The sequence below is a fragment of the Phoca vitulina genome, unplaced genomic scaffold (genome assembly GCF_004348235.1).
Source record: "Phoca vitulina isolate PV1807 unplaced genomic scaffold, GSC_HSeal_1.0 scaffold5, whole genome shotgun sequence".
NCBI classification, from domain to species: Eukaryota; Metazoa; Chordata; class Mammalia; order Carnivora; family Phocidae; genus Phoca; species Phoca vitulina.
In genome coordinates, this window is record NW_022589708.1 from 102,065 (window position 1) to 119,290 (window position 17,226).

A 17,226-nucleotide genomic window follows, 5' to 3' on the forward strand; every position below is an offset into this window, starting at 1 on the left:
CTGCAGCCCTCTTGTGCGTAAGGGTCACAAACAGCATGTCATACCAGGCTTAGGGATCATTTTAAACAGTAACGTCATCAACAAAAAGCACAAAACTGTGAAAAATGTGACACAAAGTAGACTGCAAAAAAAAAAAAAAATACTCGTTTACTGTATGAGAGCAGTAATAGGAAGGCAGAACATCATCTCCACCTCAGCTGGGAATGTGCATCTGTCTGCAACCGGGAAAGTGCTGACTCTGACTTACAAACCAATGGACTGCATATTAAATCATCACTCTGTATTATTTTAAAACAGCTCCAAACTTGCTTTTATATATATTAGATTATCCAATTTTTAGAATACACACACACATGCCACAAAAAACACTATAGTAATAGTGATTTGTTTTTAAATTAATGTATAATTTAGTGCAGAGGACTACAAAGAGTTTTCTCTTTAGAGTACGACACTGAATTACTTATTCTACAAATATGCAAGGATACAGTAATGTCTCAAATGCCCAGGAAACTTCGAGACTGAGCCATTCTAATTAGTTTAATTTTCAGATTAGGCAACTAAATGAACAACATTTTTGTTTCACAATTGTGGGAAATCTTTCTCAAATATGACTCCAGCTCCTAATCAACAAGGAGATGATAAAGGGTTCTGCAATGCCTCCAGGCCACCCTATGGGGTGCAGTCACTTGACCATCAGGAACAACTGTCCAGTCTTGGAACTATGAGCCTGTAGCAGCCCACATCCAAGGGGACCAAAACCCGTTTAGTCAAATTTGAAGAAATCCAAGATAACACTTTGTATTTTCTTTTTTAACTGCCCTCCTCCTTCTCCTAAAATGGTACATATTTAAAAACAAAAATCTAATGAAGAGTCACTGAGGAGAGTAAAACCTCTAGTGACTGAGGTTTTACTTCATTTACAGAAATAAAATAGAAGGGTTTTTTGCCTTTCAGTACTTACTCTCCATTCTGAAATGCAACCACGCCAACCTCATGCATAACAAATGGGTCTTCTGGTGCAATGCTTAGCGCTTGGCCAAAGAATCTTTCAGCCAATTTTGAGTTATTGGTCAATCCATATTCTAATCCGATGTACAGCATTGGCAAATGACACCTAAAAATATTGGAAAATTTCACATATTCAACACCTAAAACTTTGTAATTCGGCAGAAACTAATTTATCAACTTAAATTAACTTAAGCAAAATAACTTAAACACAGCCAAAAAACAAGGTGCTTACTTTTTTTCTAACACTTCATTTACTGATATTTAATCAAGGTCTCATAGGTTTTTAGACTGTTCAGCTACTACTTCTAGAATCTATCAGCAACCTACTCATCTTTATTTTTCATCATTCTACAGTAAAAACAAAAACAAAAACAAAACAAAAAACCTCTGAAGCAGAAGGGCAGGTGTGTGCTTCCTGTTTTCTTCCACGATGCTAAGGTGAGACCCTTAGCCTTGACTGCCTTCCCTCCTCTCCTCTTCTGATTTGGAACCGTGTGTCCTTCATGATGTGTTCAAGTTCCACTTCCCTTTGTGAAATGCTTCTGACTTTCTAACCTAAATGGCTCTCCCTTGTGTGGATTCCTATTATCTCAATTCCTATCAGTTCTATGCCGGGGAGTTCAGAAGTATGTTGTGTATACCCCATTTTCACATCCTCTGAAACAGTTCTAGGCACAGAGTACGTACTAACCACTTCTTAACTGAATCTTCATCTCTTGTCAGACCAGTAATTACATTACAAGAAACAGAATAATATTTCTTTGAAGATGGATCTAAGAAAGTATATAAATATATGCTTTGGTTTTAATCGAGAATCATGATTCAGATAAAGACTCTATCACCTACAGAAGGATTGTGAAGAACGCTTTAAAAGGATTTACCTGGAGGAAGTACTTCCAAAATGGCAAAGTAAGGATCTCCAAAACTCTCCTCATAAAAGCAACAAGAACACTGCCAAATTATCAAAATGAACTTTTTCAAAACTTTGGAAGTTAACCAAAGGCTTACAACAACCTGAGGAGTCTTTATTCTAGAAAAACAGCTGAAGTGTGGAAAAGACACAGGGAATAATTAGCAATCTGGGGGTGAGGGGGGAAGAATCAGTCAATAGAAACTGTCTGGGACAATGACCAGTTGTTGGACATACTAGACCAACACTAAGAGAAATAAATAGAAAATCTCAAGTTGAAAAGTAAAATAAGTAAAATAAATTTTAAAAATTCACTAGAAGGGTTTGACAGCAGTTTGAACAGGCTGAAAAATCAGTGAAATTGAAGATAGATCAATTGAGATTACCCAATCTAAGGAACAGAAATATAAAAGAAGAAAAATGAACAGAGCTTCAGAGACCTGTAGGATGCCACCGAGCACACCAAAATATGCATGATGAGAGCCCCAGAAGGCAAAGGGAGACAGTAAGGGGCAGAAAGATTATTTGAAACCAAAGAGTATTTCGGCCAAAAACACCCCAAAGCTTAAAAAAACCTCCAAGTAGGCTACTCAGAGATCCACACCTAGACAAATCATAGACCAATGAAAAAGCAACCCCCCCCCATCTTTAAAGGAGTGAGAAACTACAACTAATAACACACAAGAGATTCCCAATATGATTAACACCTGACTTCTAATCAAATACCTGGAGGCCAAGAAGGCAGATGGATGACGTTTAGAGTGCTGAAAGAAACAGAGCGCCAACCAAGATTCTATACCCAACAAAACTATCCTTGAAAATGAAGGTGAAGTCAGGAATTTCTCAGGGCAGCAAAAAGCTGAGAAATCTCGTTGCAGATTCACCTTACAAGAAATACCAAAGGGAGTCCCTCAGGCTGAATGAAAAGGACACTAGACAGTAACTCAAATCCCACGTTAAAAAAAGTAGCTTAGTAAAAGTAACCACATAGATAAACATAGGACAATATAAATGTATTTTTGTTTGCAACTCTTCTATCTGATTTAATAGGTAACACAACAATAAATTTGTGTTGAGGGACTTACAATGTTTAAGATGTAATGTGTATGATAATAGCACAACAGAGGTAGGAGGGAACAGAGCTATACAGCGGTGAAGTTTTTATATACTACTGGAATTAAGTTCCTGTGGTAGAGTAAGAAATATAGGTCTTCCCCCTTATTCTTGATACACAGCACCCAAAACCCTCGCAATTTCCTGAGTGATGGGAGTCTCTTTTGTTATTCATGACCCCTTTTGATCACCCCTGTTTATGCTAATGAAGGGCAGGGCTCTGCAAGAGCCTTGTGATAGGACTGGTCACCAGAAGGACCAAGTGATGAGAGGGTTGCAACTTTTTTTTACCACCCACTGACCTCCCAGGAAGGGAAGGGTTAGAGATTGAGCCCCATAAAAACTTTTGAACAATGAGCCTCAGAGCTTCTGGGTTGGTAAAGCACAAAGCAGTGCTGGGAGGGTGGCATGCCTGGAAAGGGGTAGAAGCTGTGGGCACCCCCCACCCACATACCTTGCCCTGTGCATCTCTTCCATCTGGCTATTCCTGAGTGTATCCTTTATAATAAGCCAGAAAATGTAAGTAAAATGCCTTCCCGAGTTCAGTGGGTCATTCTAGCAAATCATCAAATCTCAGGAGAGAGTCATGGGGACCTCTGATTCATAGCCAATCAGAAGTAAAAGTGGCCTGGGACTTACCACTGGCATCTGAAGTGGGGAGGGGCAGTCTTGTGGGACTGAGCTTACCCTGTGGAAGGTCTGCACTAAGTCTGGGTAATATCAGAACTGAATTGACTTGTAGGACCCAGCTGGTGTCCAGAGAATCAGAGAACTGGTTATTGGTGTTGGAAAGCCCCTCTGCTGGTATTAATCCAAACAACCATTTTAAGATGTTAACTGTAATCTCCAAGATAACCACTAAAAACAAAACAAAACAAAACAAAACAGAAAACAACAACAAAAAACCACAACTCAGGGGCGCCTGGGTGGCTGTCAGTTAAGCGTCTGCCTTCGGCTCAAGTCACGATCCCAGGGTTCTGGGATCGAGCCCTGCATCAGGCTCCCTGCTCAGCGGGAGGCCTGCTTCTCCCTCTCCCACTCCCCCTGCTTGTGTTCCCTCTCTCGCTGTCTCTCTCTCTGTCAAATAAATAAATAAAACTTAAAAAAAAAACCACAACTCAAAAAACGTACTATAAGGAAAAACCAAGGAATTAAAATGTATGTTACGAAATAGCTAATACAAAAGGCAGTAACAAGGAAGACCAAAAAACATGTGACATAAAATAGCAAAATGACAAACATAAATTCTAACTTCTCAGTAATTATATAACACAAAAATGGATTAAATTCCATCAAAAGGCAAGACATTGGCAGAATGGATAATAAAACCACAATCCAACTACATGTTGTCTATAAGAGACATACTTTAGATTCAAAGACACAAACAAGTTAAAAGTAAAAAGATGGAAAAAGACCATGCAAACAGTAACAAAGGAGAACTGGTGAGATTATACTAGTATCAAACATAGCCTTACAACAAAATTTGTTACCAGAGACAATGAAGGACCTTCTATAATAATAAAAGTTTCAATCCATCAAGAACCGAACAACAGAGACCCAAAATACATGTAGCAAAAACAGCCAGAATTGGAGGGGAAAAGAGATAATTCACACAGTAATAGCTGGGAGGCTTCAATACCCTACCTGCCATAATGGATAGAGTAATGGGCAGAAGACAAGACGTGAACACTACCACCCAACCAGAACCAAGGGATTACAATGATAACACTGTACCCAAAAAGAGCAGAATTCTCAAGCATACCCTGAACATTCTCTACAATAGACCATGTTAAGTCATAAAACAAGCCTCAATAACTTTGAAAGGACTATGTTCAGGCACCTGGGTGGCTCAGTCAGTTAAGCATCTGCCTTCGGCTCAGGTCACGATCTCAGGGTCCTGGGATTGAGTCCCACATCGGGCTCCTTGCTCAGCGGGGAGCCTGCTTCTCCCTCTCCCTGCTGCACCCCCTACTTGTCCACTCTCTCTAAAAAAAAAAAAATTAAAAAAAAAAAAAAAAATGAAAGGACTATGTTCTCCAACCACAATGGAATTAAAATAGAAATCCTAAAAGAAGGAAATTTGGGAAATTCACAAATATGTGGTAATTAAACAACATACTCTTACCTAACCAGTGGCTCAAAGAAGAAATCATAAAGGAAATTTTAAAATATTTACACAATTTCAAACATTTATCCAAACACAGGGCAAGTTGAGAGAATGCAAAGTTGTTCTGATGGGGATGAACTGAAAAGAATAATGCTTATCATAATGAGCTGATTTGAAATTTCAATTGGATAAAGTCTGTTAGACTGGGAAACAGTGTCATTGGTTTTGATTCTTAGGGAGGAACTAACAAACAACTAATAATAACTATTCTGGGTTTGTGAGCACACAGAGAAAAAAAAAGCACACTCTAGCCTGCACTCATAAGAAACAACCCACGGTAAATTATGGAGATTTTTTTCCTGCCAATTTATCAGACTGATAGATAGGTAGACATGGGAACCAAGCTTCAGCAAAGCACTGAATAAAGTCTCACACATCTTGGTGGATAAACTGAAGAACCCTGAACTGGGTATCGAGGACCATTTAGGTGAATCAATAACTGGATGAACAATTTTAACCTGGAGGATTATTTTTTTTTTTTTAAAGATTTTATTTATTTGGGGGGGGGAGAGGAGCAGAGGAAGAGGGAGGAGCAGACTCCCTGCTGAGTAGGGAGCCTCAACGCGGGGCTCAATCCAGGACCCTGAGATCATGACCCAAGCTGAAGTCAGACGCTTCACCAACTGAGCCACCCAGGCACCTCTGGAAGATTATTTCTGTTAGTATTAGGACTGAATTTATATGTCCCCTGCCTCAACCAAATTCATCTTAAGCCCTACCCCAATGTGACTACATTTGGAGAAGGCCTGTGAGGAAATAATAAATGAGGTCCTAAGGGTGGGGACATGACACAGCAGGGCTGGTGCCCCTGTGAAAGGAAGAGACCAGAGCTCTCTCCCTGCCACATGAGGACACAGTAAGAAGGTGGCCATCTGCAAGTCAGGAAGGGCACCTTCACCAGGGAGACCAAATGGGCCAGCACTTTGACCAGCGACTTCCCAGCCTCTCTGGAGCTGTGAGAAAATACATGTTCATTCTTCAAATTACCCAGTCTATGGCACTTTGGTTAAGGCAGTCTGAAGAGACTAAGGCAGTTAGGGAGCTACTTCCTTTACAATATGTGCATGGATAACAAGTTAGATATAAAAGTCATATACACATCTAATAGAACTGAAAAAAATCTGGGTATCATTAATAATTTACATGCAGAACTGGGCGCCAAAATAAGTCTGATAGTCTGAAAAGGATTAAACCTAACAAGAGAACATTCAGTGCAAATGAATATATGATCCCAATCCTGAATACTACAAGCAAACAAATCAAGGTAGCTAACTTTTACTGACTGCTCTCTGCACATCAGGTATTGTTCAAAGTCTGTAATTGGTATTGTCTCAATTACTCCCAGGATTACTCCGAGGAATAAGTACCGCGGTTACACCTATTCTTCAAGAGGCTACCTACTTTGCCAAGATCATCAGGCAGTCTGACCTACTGCACTCCTACTACCTCTCCAGAGACGGAGGCGGCCCACATAAAAACACTGCACAGCAGGCCTAGGGCTAGGGTTAGGGGAGTCCAAAGAGAGTGGACGGGAATAACAGCAATACTTCATATCAATATACCTAATATTGATATAAATCTAGAACACTGGCAAATACAGTCCACTAAGCCCACAGCAAGTACCTTTTGGACTTAAATAGGATATAAATAACAATTTGCATATGAATACTTTCATTCTTGCATGAGCGTGAGAAGGAGCTTCTATCCTCATCTCTTCCCTCAGCGTAATTTCCCAGTTCCCTCTGTATTGGTTAAGGTGAACTGCTAGACAAAATCACTACACAAGCCTCTCTTTCCCTCAATTTCCAGTTATTTTACAATCATAAGCTACTAACAAGACAGAAGTAAGATATTTTTGTTTAGTTCAGCAACCAAATGGCGGTGGCAGTAATAACGGAATCGTCATTTTGTGAGCAAAAGCAATCCTTCGTGGATTTTACTGCGTGCTCTGCCGTACCCTTTCATCAGCTGTGCGGCTGTGAAGTAGGCAGCCATGGCCTGGTCGTGCTCACTCTCCACTGCAAACGAGTGCCCGTACGCTACCCACGCAGGCCCGTAAGTCTTCTCAAGTGTTGTTGCTTTGCTGAAACAAGAGATGTCATTCTAGTCATACATGCATTCTTAAATTGTTAATCTTATATAAGCTGATGGCTTCGAGGATATTAGAATAAATGAGCTCTCAACACATTAAATACTTACACAACAATTGTGTTAATTCATTTGAAATAAAACAATGCTTAATAGTATAAGCAAAATTTTAAGAAATTTTAAGAGAGGTCCACAGCTTTTTAGGTACAATAACCCACTGGCATCCTGTGGAGAATTTACAAATATTACTTAATCCAGGAGCTCTGTTTCACTAATGGTGGTGGCAGCAACCATTTAATAAGGCACCATGTTAGAGGCCTTATATGCATCACCTAATCCTAATAACTTGCAAGATAAATTATTATATTTTAAAGATAAGGATACTAAGCCTGGGAAGATTAAGTGACAGCCATGGATCGTGGTAAGAGAGTCACCCTGGTTCTGCAGACTGGGCTGCACGGTCTCAAACAGTTGTAAGTAATCCCCAGTCAGCAGACACACTGGTGACCCAGACCACAAAACATGGAAAACATAAAGGATGAGATTCCCATTTTCTAGCATTTTATTTTCTATGCTTTCTATTACTCAAATGTTCCTTGTTTCATGTGGAGTCCGTCACTTAATCGGAGGAGCATATCTTCCTACTCCACGAAAAAGCACAAGTAAGTTCTAAAATGCATAATGCTCAACTAACCAGAGAACTCCTCCCTATTTTTTTCCTAGTGAAAGATCCTTACATGTCATCCTCCTAGTTTTCCTAACAAGCCTGGGATACAAGTATTGGATCATTCCCATTTTTAAAGAAGAGAGGGTCAGAGAAATTAACTTTCCCAAGGAATTACAGCTAGTTAAGTGGCAGGACTTGCATTAGAATTCAAATCTGGGTCCAAAGTTTATACACTTTCCCTTAGAGCCATTTTCTATTTTGTTCACGTGGAAGAAATCAGTTATTTTAATATTTTAAATCTCTAGTAATTCTTCCCACACTAACCATTTTTCTGTACTTGAATAATTGAATAATACTGGCTAAGGAGCTTGTCTGGGCTGCGCGGAGTTCCTTAAGCCAAGACCACAGCAGATCCTTATATAAACCAGTTCACTATGCCAAGAATTCTGTTCTACAGTCACATTTAGTGATCCTAATCTCAGGTGGTTTCATGTAATTTTACAACTGTTAACAAAAAACGTCCTAAAAGGTTAACAGTATCTCCGTAAATGAAAAACAGGCTTCAAATTACATTATTATATTTCATATTTCTTCTCATTTATAAATAGAATTTAAATATATCATAAGTTCTTAAAAAAGGTACATTAATTGATACAACTGAACTGAATCTGCTAAAGAAATCATTCTTTCATACTGCTTTTAAATTACTATTGTATTAAAAAGGATGAAGAAGAAATCATTTCCTATAGGCTTATTACAGAGAGAGAAAGACAACAGATTCATACCTGAGATATCTTCTGGCATGTTCATTTTTATGACCAACCATGAGATAGTAGCATCCCACTGCAAACCAAGACACCTACAAAGTTCAAAATTCATTGTGACCAAAGACGCTTAACTTGGAACTGGAAATCTCTAACATATTAGGCCAGAGAGTGGACTAGATGTCCCATCACATGTTCTAGCTCAAGTTATTCTAGTTCAAGTTAGAAACTTCTCTGAGACAGGCTGTCTATTAAGTCCTAGATGAAAAAGAACAGGTTCTTCCTCAGCGTGCCTCCAACGAAGTCCCTGCAGCATTCGATAGAATATGAGGTTCCTAAACACTTAGTTCAAACACCAGCCTGCATCGTGTCTTCCCCAGCTTGACCCTGGCTCTAGCTGGCACCAACCAGGATCGACCTCATTAGCTGACTTCTCTTGCACTGGTTTTGCCTAGGGTACAGATTCTTGTGTGAGCCTTAGGCCTTGATCCCTGACTTCTGTCTCTAAAGACATAGCTCCTGATTCCAGTTTCAATTTCTGGGTCCTGGCTGTGATCCACAACAGTGTGGGAGATACAAGGATTCAATCACTACACAGTTCAGTAACGTATCTTACACATGCAACATGAAAAAGCATTACTCCCAAGAGGTAAGAGTATGACTTTCACTTTTAACATTTTTCTGTATGTCAAGTATTCTAAAATAAGCATATATAATTTCTATAACCGGAAAAAAAGGATTTTTGTCTTAAGCTATTATTTGAAGATACTTCAAAAAAGAAAAAAAAACCTTCATGGACTGAAAAACTTAACGCTGCTTCTAATTATCATAGCACTAGTAGGTTCTCCTCCAACACCTTGAAATAAAACATTATTTGCTTGAACTTAAATATAAGCTACTACTTAAACACCAGTTAAATACTTTTTTAAGGTTCAGTAAAAAAAAAAAAAAAAAAAAAAACAAAAAAAAAAAAAAATAAATTTTTTTTTAAAAATAAAAAAAAAAAAAAAAAAAAAAAAACCCTAAGGAAAAAAGGCATACATTTACTTACAGGATTACTAGGATACAGATCCACCAACTTATGAGAAAGATAGAAAAGTTCTACATTAGAGAAAAAGAAAAAAAAACAATTATATACAATGAATTTTAAGATATGACTTTCCTCCAGTTACAACTCTCCACAATCACATAGATTTTGTTCTCACAGTAGCAATTTCTTAATTTTCTTTCTTTCTACCTAATGAAATATACAAGCTGCACAGGGCAGTTCCTACAGCTGTTTCATTCACCTCCCCCGCCCCCATTCCTGACCCCGTAAGTGGGTGCTGAGTGCTTCTAAGTGGCTGGAAAACCGGGTGAGTGGCACAGCACATCATGGTGCTTAAGAAGTAATGTCTCTCTGCATGGAACACTGGGTGTTATGCACAAACAATGAATCATGGAACACTATATCTAAAACGAATGATGTAATGTATGGGAATTAACATAACAATAAAAAAATTAAAAATAAAAAAAAAGAAGTAATGTCTCAGCTCTTCACCTATCTTAAAAACTGATGTCTCCGACTCCATGGGCTTATCATGGACCATCTTAACCACCCACAACCAATCTGAGTAACCAAACTTCCAAGTTTATCAAATCAGCAAGATGATTTCTTCTTGAGTAAATAATGTGGAAGTCCTAACACGCCCTGATGACATTTCCTACATGCAGACTTGGACTCATTAACCATCTGAGCCACCCAGGCACCCCTCAGACTTGGACTCATTAGACCAGGACAGCCAGAGTGACTGCATCCACAACAAGCTCCGGGAGATGTGATGCTGCTGGTCCGCAGACCACATTTTGAGCAGCAGGGGTTTGGAACTGGAGTGTCTGGCTTTTTAAACTCCTGACAGAGTTCACTATTCAGTTTAAAAGATTTAAGGGCAAATATCATCCAAACATAACTGAATGTTTCTGCAATGTTAAAATATGAAAAGCACAAGCAAAAAAAATCTATCCCCCTCCAGTTTCTAAACGGTTACTGCCCTCTGTCTTACCAATTTTCTTATGGATTCTACAAAAAAAGGAAAAACGGAAAAACTGACCCTCAGTACTCTAAAGCTTATGTAACCTAAACCACAAACTACATTTGAGAAAAGGAGGCAGGGATAAAGAAACAGTGTTCTGGTGACATAACAGAATTGTGTCATTTTAATAAGCCTTTCTTACCCTAGCTATTATTTGTATTGGAGAATTCCATTATGTTGTCACCTGCAATCTCAATAATCCAGAATTTAGGAGACAAAATTTCCAGAGTTACAGAAATTTTTTTTGTCTTAAAATTATTATTTTTTTAGGGGCACCCGGGTGGCTTAGTCGTTAAGCGTCTGCGTTCGGCTCAGGTCATGATCCCAGGGTCCTGGGATTGAGCCCCGCATTGGGCTCCCTGCTCGGCGGAAAGCCTGCTTCTCCCTCTTCCACTCCCCCTGCTTGTGTTCCCTCTCTCACTGTGTCTCTCTCTGTCAAATAAATAAGGATTTTATTTATTTATTTGCCAGAGAGAGAGAGTCCACGCACAAGCAGGGGGAGCAGCAGGAAGAGGGAGAAGCAGGCTCCCCAACGCAGGGCTTGATCCCAGGACCCTGGGATCATGACCCGAGCCAAAGGCAGACGCTTAACCGACTGAGCCACCCAGGCGCCCCTCAACAATTACTATTTTATTTGTTGTTTTAAGGAGGCTCCACACTCAGTGTGGAGCCCAACACAGGGCCTGAACTCACAACCCTGAGATCAAGAGCTGAGTCAAGAGTCAGATGCTCAACCAACTGAGCCACCCAGGCACCCCAACAATTATTATTTTAATTAAAAAAAATTTTACCATTTGCTTTATTCAGCTCCACAAGTGTCCCTATATGTACAGGTAAACAGTTTGCATGGAAAGGATCTTTCTCCATTACTCTGAAAGTCAAAGCAACACATTCACTACACCAGCAACAGTACCTAACAGAACATAACTCGTTAAAATCAGCTATGTCTAAATACTCATTACAGCATTATGTAAAATACTATGGGTTACAATACTTCTTCACTTTCTAATTCATCTTCAGGTTGGCACAGTTAAGGTAATGATTATCTTATAAATGAAAGGGAAAATTCTGGTTTATCTGTTAGGAATAAAAATAAACACTATCACACATATTTATTTCAAATCAATAGAACTATAACCCATAAAATAAGGAATCCAATTATTTAGGATTAAAAACAATATGAAATATTAAACAGATCATAAGCATTTGTCAATTAAAATTTTTGTGAAATCAAGGATTTTAAGCAACCCCAAAGATCTGTTAAAAATAGCATGTGTGCTCACTTCAACAGCACATACGTTAAAAACAGCCTATGTAATTTAGCTAAGAGACAGGTTCGAATCATGTGCACTTGAAAACTAGTACAGGAGATGGCCTGGCTAGTTAGTGAGCCTGACTGAGTACCCAGTATCTAGAGGATTTTACCAGTCCCTACTTTAACAAAGAATGGATTTTATAAGACTATGTGCCAGAATCGTATTTTCAAACTTGCAAATTATAAAAGACAGATGAGGGGCATGTCTATTCCCAAGGTAATGGAATAAAGCAACAGTGTGCAAAAACCTGTGTCTGTAAACTTTTAAGACAAGAGTAACCCCTCTAGTACTCCGCAAAAGGTAAAGGCAACTTAAATTATCACCAATTAGTTCAAGATTACTCAAAAAGCAGTCCCACACCCTTCTTAGGTAAAATGGGACTGGACACTATGCTCCTACACAGAAATGAGTAGATATACTTACACAGAAGTAAGCTTGTAGCACATTTTAAAATCACAGTTATAATAATGTCTTTCAGCTAAAGACACTACCACATCCAGATTCTCTTGCAAACCATCTACAGACTCGGGGAGGACAGTTTCACTAGGTTTATTATACTGCAACAGAGAAAGGTAAACATGAACTCAGTGAGCAGCACAAATCACATGGCAGACTCAATCTGGTCCAAGGGCTCGGGTTTGCACAGGGCAGGTGTGAGCCTCTGGAAGCTCTAACTTCCTGTCTCATCTGTCCTCCTCTCAATTAGCTCAACTCTCAATTTTATCACGGAATTCCAGGGAGAAGTATTTTACAAATTACAAGCTCAGAAAGCATAAGAAAAAAATCCTCATTTTCATACAACATCATCCCATTTATGTGATAGTTCAATCTTTTAGTATAAAAGGAGTCCCTAGGAGAAAGACATGTTTTTGGAAGCTTTTTTAGGAATCCTATCATATATTTTAAGTAATCAATTTATTCTTGCAAATGTGCTAAATTAATAAAAATTAACTTTTAAAAATTTAACTAGTAAAAAAAATTTAACTAGTAACAGAGGCCAAATTTAGTGAAATATTTACATACAGCAAATACTATGTTTTTACTTACCTTTTTTAATTTGTTCTCAAAGAGAAAGCGTAGCAATTCCTGTTCTTCAGTACAGAGCTTGCTAAGAGGTAGTGATTCAAGAAGTTCTTTTTCTTAAAAATGTTAAGAAAAAAGAATATCCTCACAATATTTATGGGGGAAAAAACATCAGCAATGAAAAATATTCTTCTATAATTCTTGGTCTAAATAAATCAAACTCAGAATAGAGAACAACAAGATCAAAATGTACTAGAAAAACTAAGACAGTGGTTCCAGACCCAGGTGATGAGAACTACCTGGAGGGCTGAGCCATGAAGCCTTTTAGGCAACGCTGGTCATCACCAGATGCAAGGACTAACTGGCTAGTTTCCCAACCTCACTCTGTGTGGACAATTCTATCATGTTGGCTGTCCTAAGCACCACAGGATGGTTATAGCAGGATCTCTGATCTCTATTCACTGGATGCCAGTAGCAACCTCGCACTCCCATGCCCAATTTGTAAAAATCAAAAATGTCTGTAGGGGGCAAAATCAACCTGGCTGAGAACCACTGCACTAGGCTAAACTATGCTTGAACCCCATTAATACAACATCTCCACTTTCTCTCCATTTCTTGCATGAATCCCCCTCACATTACTGCTCACATACTAGGTCTATGGTTCTGAGCCCTAGTTGTACCTTAGGGTCATCTGAGAGCTTTAAAACATCTGATGCCAGGGCCCCACCACCAGATTCTGTTCCACTTGTCTGGAGTTGGGACCTGCACACTGATGTTTTTAAAGCCCCTCGGGGCTTTGAGCGCAGCCAGGTTGGGCACCTCTGAATCAGATCCTGAGAACTCAGTTTACACTACCTTAAGTCACTTCTCCAAAAGATGGTCTCATCACATCAAAACCCCTAAAGATTCTGATAGCAAGGGGCACTGTACACTACTGTCCTTTGCAATGCGCTCCACATTTGAAGATGCTAAGGAAGTTAATAGGTCTATTTAAACCTGCACATACTCTGCTCTTGATTCTACAGATTTCAGAGGAAAAAAATTCCAAACAATATTAATTGTGCTAAACATGAAAACACCTGAGTTTCCAAACCTTCTTGGGCTGTCAACATGTGATGTGATGTTAAAAGATCAAATGCTTCAAAACAGTAGGCATCGAGCTTCAAAGCTTCTTTGTAGCTATAGGTAGCTAGAGCTCGGTTATCCAGGGCATCGTAGATCTTCCCTCGTAGGAGACAAATAGAACTCTTTATCTGTTGGAAAAATGATGAGTCACACACTAAATCAATACTTCTAAACTTAACCTTTGATCAAGAATTATATATTATCTGGGGCACCTGGGTGGCTCAGTCGCTTAAGCATCTGCCTTTAGCTCAGGTCATGATCCTGGAGTCCCAGGATCGAGTCCCACATCGGGCTCCCCGCTCAGTGGAGAGCCTGCTTCTCCCTCTGACCCTCCCCACTCTCGTGCTTTCTCTCTCTCGCAAATAAATAAATAAAATCTTAAAAAAAAAAAAGGAATTATATATTATATGAAGACTGAGACTTTTCTTTTTTTTTTTTTTAAATGTTTTATTTATTTATTCATGAGAGTCAGAGAGAGAGAGAAAGAGAGAGAGGCAGAGGCAGAGGGAGAAGCAGGCTCCCCGCCTAGCAGGGAGCCCGATGCGGGACTTGATCCCAGGACCCTGGGATCATGACCTGAGCCGAAGGCAGACGCTTAACCATCTGAGCCACCCAGGCGCCCCAAGACTGAGACTTTTCTTAACATCTAAAAGGATTTGTTCCATCCCAACTGTCAGACAGTATAAATTAACAGAAACAGGAAAGCAAAGTAAAACTTCTCTAATCTATCTCTCCTAGACTCTTCTCATTTCAACAATCTTTATAGAGCACGTGTCACTACTACTTTGTTCCTTATCTGTTATGTCTCAAAGAGGGTAATGATTTAGATAGCAAACAGCATACAAATATTAAAACTCAGACAGTTTGACAGGCAGGTCTCAATGAAAGATTTGGAAATTGGAAAAATTGGAAAATGCAGCAACATAGCACAATGGTCATGGATTTGTAGGACTGGACAGATCTGAGTTCAAATCCCAGCTCTGATGCTTACTAGTGACTCCAGACAAGTTTCCTTCCCTCATCTAACTTACAAGGCCCTGAGAACTAGAGGCGATAGTTCTCGGCATGGCTAGTACACGTTAAGGTGTTCACACGGTAGCCACCTCACTACTACCAGTAACAAGAGGATAGAGTAATCCAACTTATATTCCAGAATCTGACCCTCAGGAAACATGTAACTAAGCTTATAGATGATCCAGAGACAGGCGGCTAAAACGGGTAAAGGGCAAAGAAAATTCATCAGAAAATCCAAACCTAAAAATATGAGAGGATATAACAAGCAAATCTTAGACCTATTCAGTACCCTATGACTTGTAAAAAAAAAAAAAAAAAAAAAAAGGAATTTCATAAAATAATAACATATTACAAATAAACCATGCATTTCTTAGCGGGTAAATTAATGGATAAGCAGTCCAAAAATAATAATGGTAACACCAAGCTCCCTCATAAACACCTTTCTTAGCAGAAAAATAAATGTGCTTCTTAGCACATAAATAGATGTAACAAGAAGGCTGTTAAAAAAAAAGAAAAAAAGAACAGTCCAGATTAATAATCTGTCTGTGAATATTATGTGACATTATATAATCTCTGCCAACAAGGAACTTGCAATTTCAGGCAGGTATGAAGTATACAAACTGAAATATACAAAATGACATAAATAGTAACACCCAACCACTCCCTGGAAAGAAGCAAACTAAGGTAATCAAGGTTTCATGGGGTAGGTGTTGCAACACAGTAAGATGGGGAAATGTTACTCCACCTGCAGGAGTAGTTTAAGGTGTCACATAGGAGAATAAAGATCTCAAGTCAGCCTATTTCAGATTCAAGCATATGAGGACATAACTACAACTTCCAACTAAGGACTCAGAAATGTCTCGGAATCTTTTTGTGTTTCAGTGGCAAACAAGTTGGGAACCAAACTGTTCTAACATGGTTATACTCAAATAAAAGGTGATTTATGTTTGCCATGTCATGGGAGTAATTCTTACTGATGTTACTGAAGCATGCTTACTGCAGCATGACTTACCGAAGACTGTGACATTTCCCAGTCACTGGAGGGGTCTTTCAAGCCACTTTCATCCTTCAAGTATTTCTCAAATAACCTTTTGTTGATTGGCTCCTCCATATCAAGAATATCAAGAGCCTGCTGATGCTCTTTTGCAGCATACTGTGTAAAAACCAGAAATACTGCTCATCACCCATGACTTCTAACACCAGATATACACACAAGTACTGTAGATTTTAAAAGGGTAATAAAGTATCATACTCACTCATTACCTAAATTTAAAATGTAGAGTTTAAAATTTAAAATTCTAAAGCAGAATCTTCTTCATGCATGTCAGATTCCAGTAAATGGAGAATCAGTATTTTACAGCAAACAATACTAAAGAAAAGAACATTTCCTCATGAAATACTTTACTAATCTGCCAAGCTCGATCACCAGAATCCTTACACATATGTAAGGGATGTATAACATTCACATAATTAAACTTTTACCAAAGAAAACTGAAACTGAGCGCATACTTACATGGCATCTAGCTGCAAGGTAGCGACATGCTTCATATAGCTAGGAAAGAAATTAATCTATTAAAAAAGAGATCAAGATAATATATACCCTCATTCTAAAAGTAAACTATAAGCATAAAATGAAGAAAGCTACTTTCATAATTTGTCCTTTTACTCTTGCAGAAAACCCAAATCCAGTCTTTTCAACTCATACTCATCTTGGATCTACTGTTTACTAGGCACCAAGGATTCAAAAAGGAGTAAAGAGAGGCACCCGATGGGGCGCCTGGGTGGCTCAGTTGGTTAAGCGACTGCCTTCGGCTCAGGTCGTGATCCTGGAGTCCCTGGATCGAGTCCCGCATCGGGCTCCCTGCTCGGCAGGGAGCCTGCTTCTCCCTCTGACCCTCCCCCCTCTCATGTGCTCTCTCTCTCTCATTCTCTCTGTCTCAAATAAATAAATAAAATCTT

At 39.0% G+C, this 17,226-nt stretch overlaps 1 protein-coding gene across 3 annotated transcripts in view; it reads right to left on the minus strand.

Moving 5' to 3' along the window:
* Positions 1–17,226, minus strand: part of CDC16 (cell division cycle 16) — a 31,271-nt gene that overhangs the window by 9,994 nt on the left and 4,051 nt on the right. For all 3 annotated transcript variants that reach the window (XM_032402551.1, XM_032402549.1, XM_032402550.1), the window contains exons 4-13: positions 16,781–16,819; positions 16,280–16,420; positions 14,222–14,381; positions 13,153–13,244; positions 12,529–12,662; positions 11,581–11,660; positions 9,769–9,818; positions 8,739–8,812; positions 7,156–7,281; positions 962–1,114 (exon numbers count right to left, since the gene is read on the minus strand). In XM_032402551.1, the coding sequence (XP_032258442.1) occupies positions 962–1,114; positions 7,156–7,281; positions 8,739–8,812; positions 9,769–9,818; positions 11,581–11,660; positions 12,529–12,662; positions 13,153–13,244; positions 14,222–14,381; positions 16,280–16,420; positions 16,781–16,819 (1,049 nt within the window). The remainder of the gene's footprint in view (positions 1–961; positions 1,115–7,155; positions 7,282–8,738; positions 8,813–9,768; positions 9,819–11,580; positions 11,661–12,528; positions 12,663–13,152; positions 13,245–14,221; positions 14,382–16,279; positions 16,421–16,780; positions 16,820–17,226) is intronic.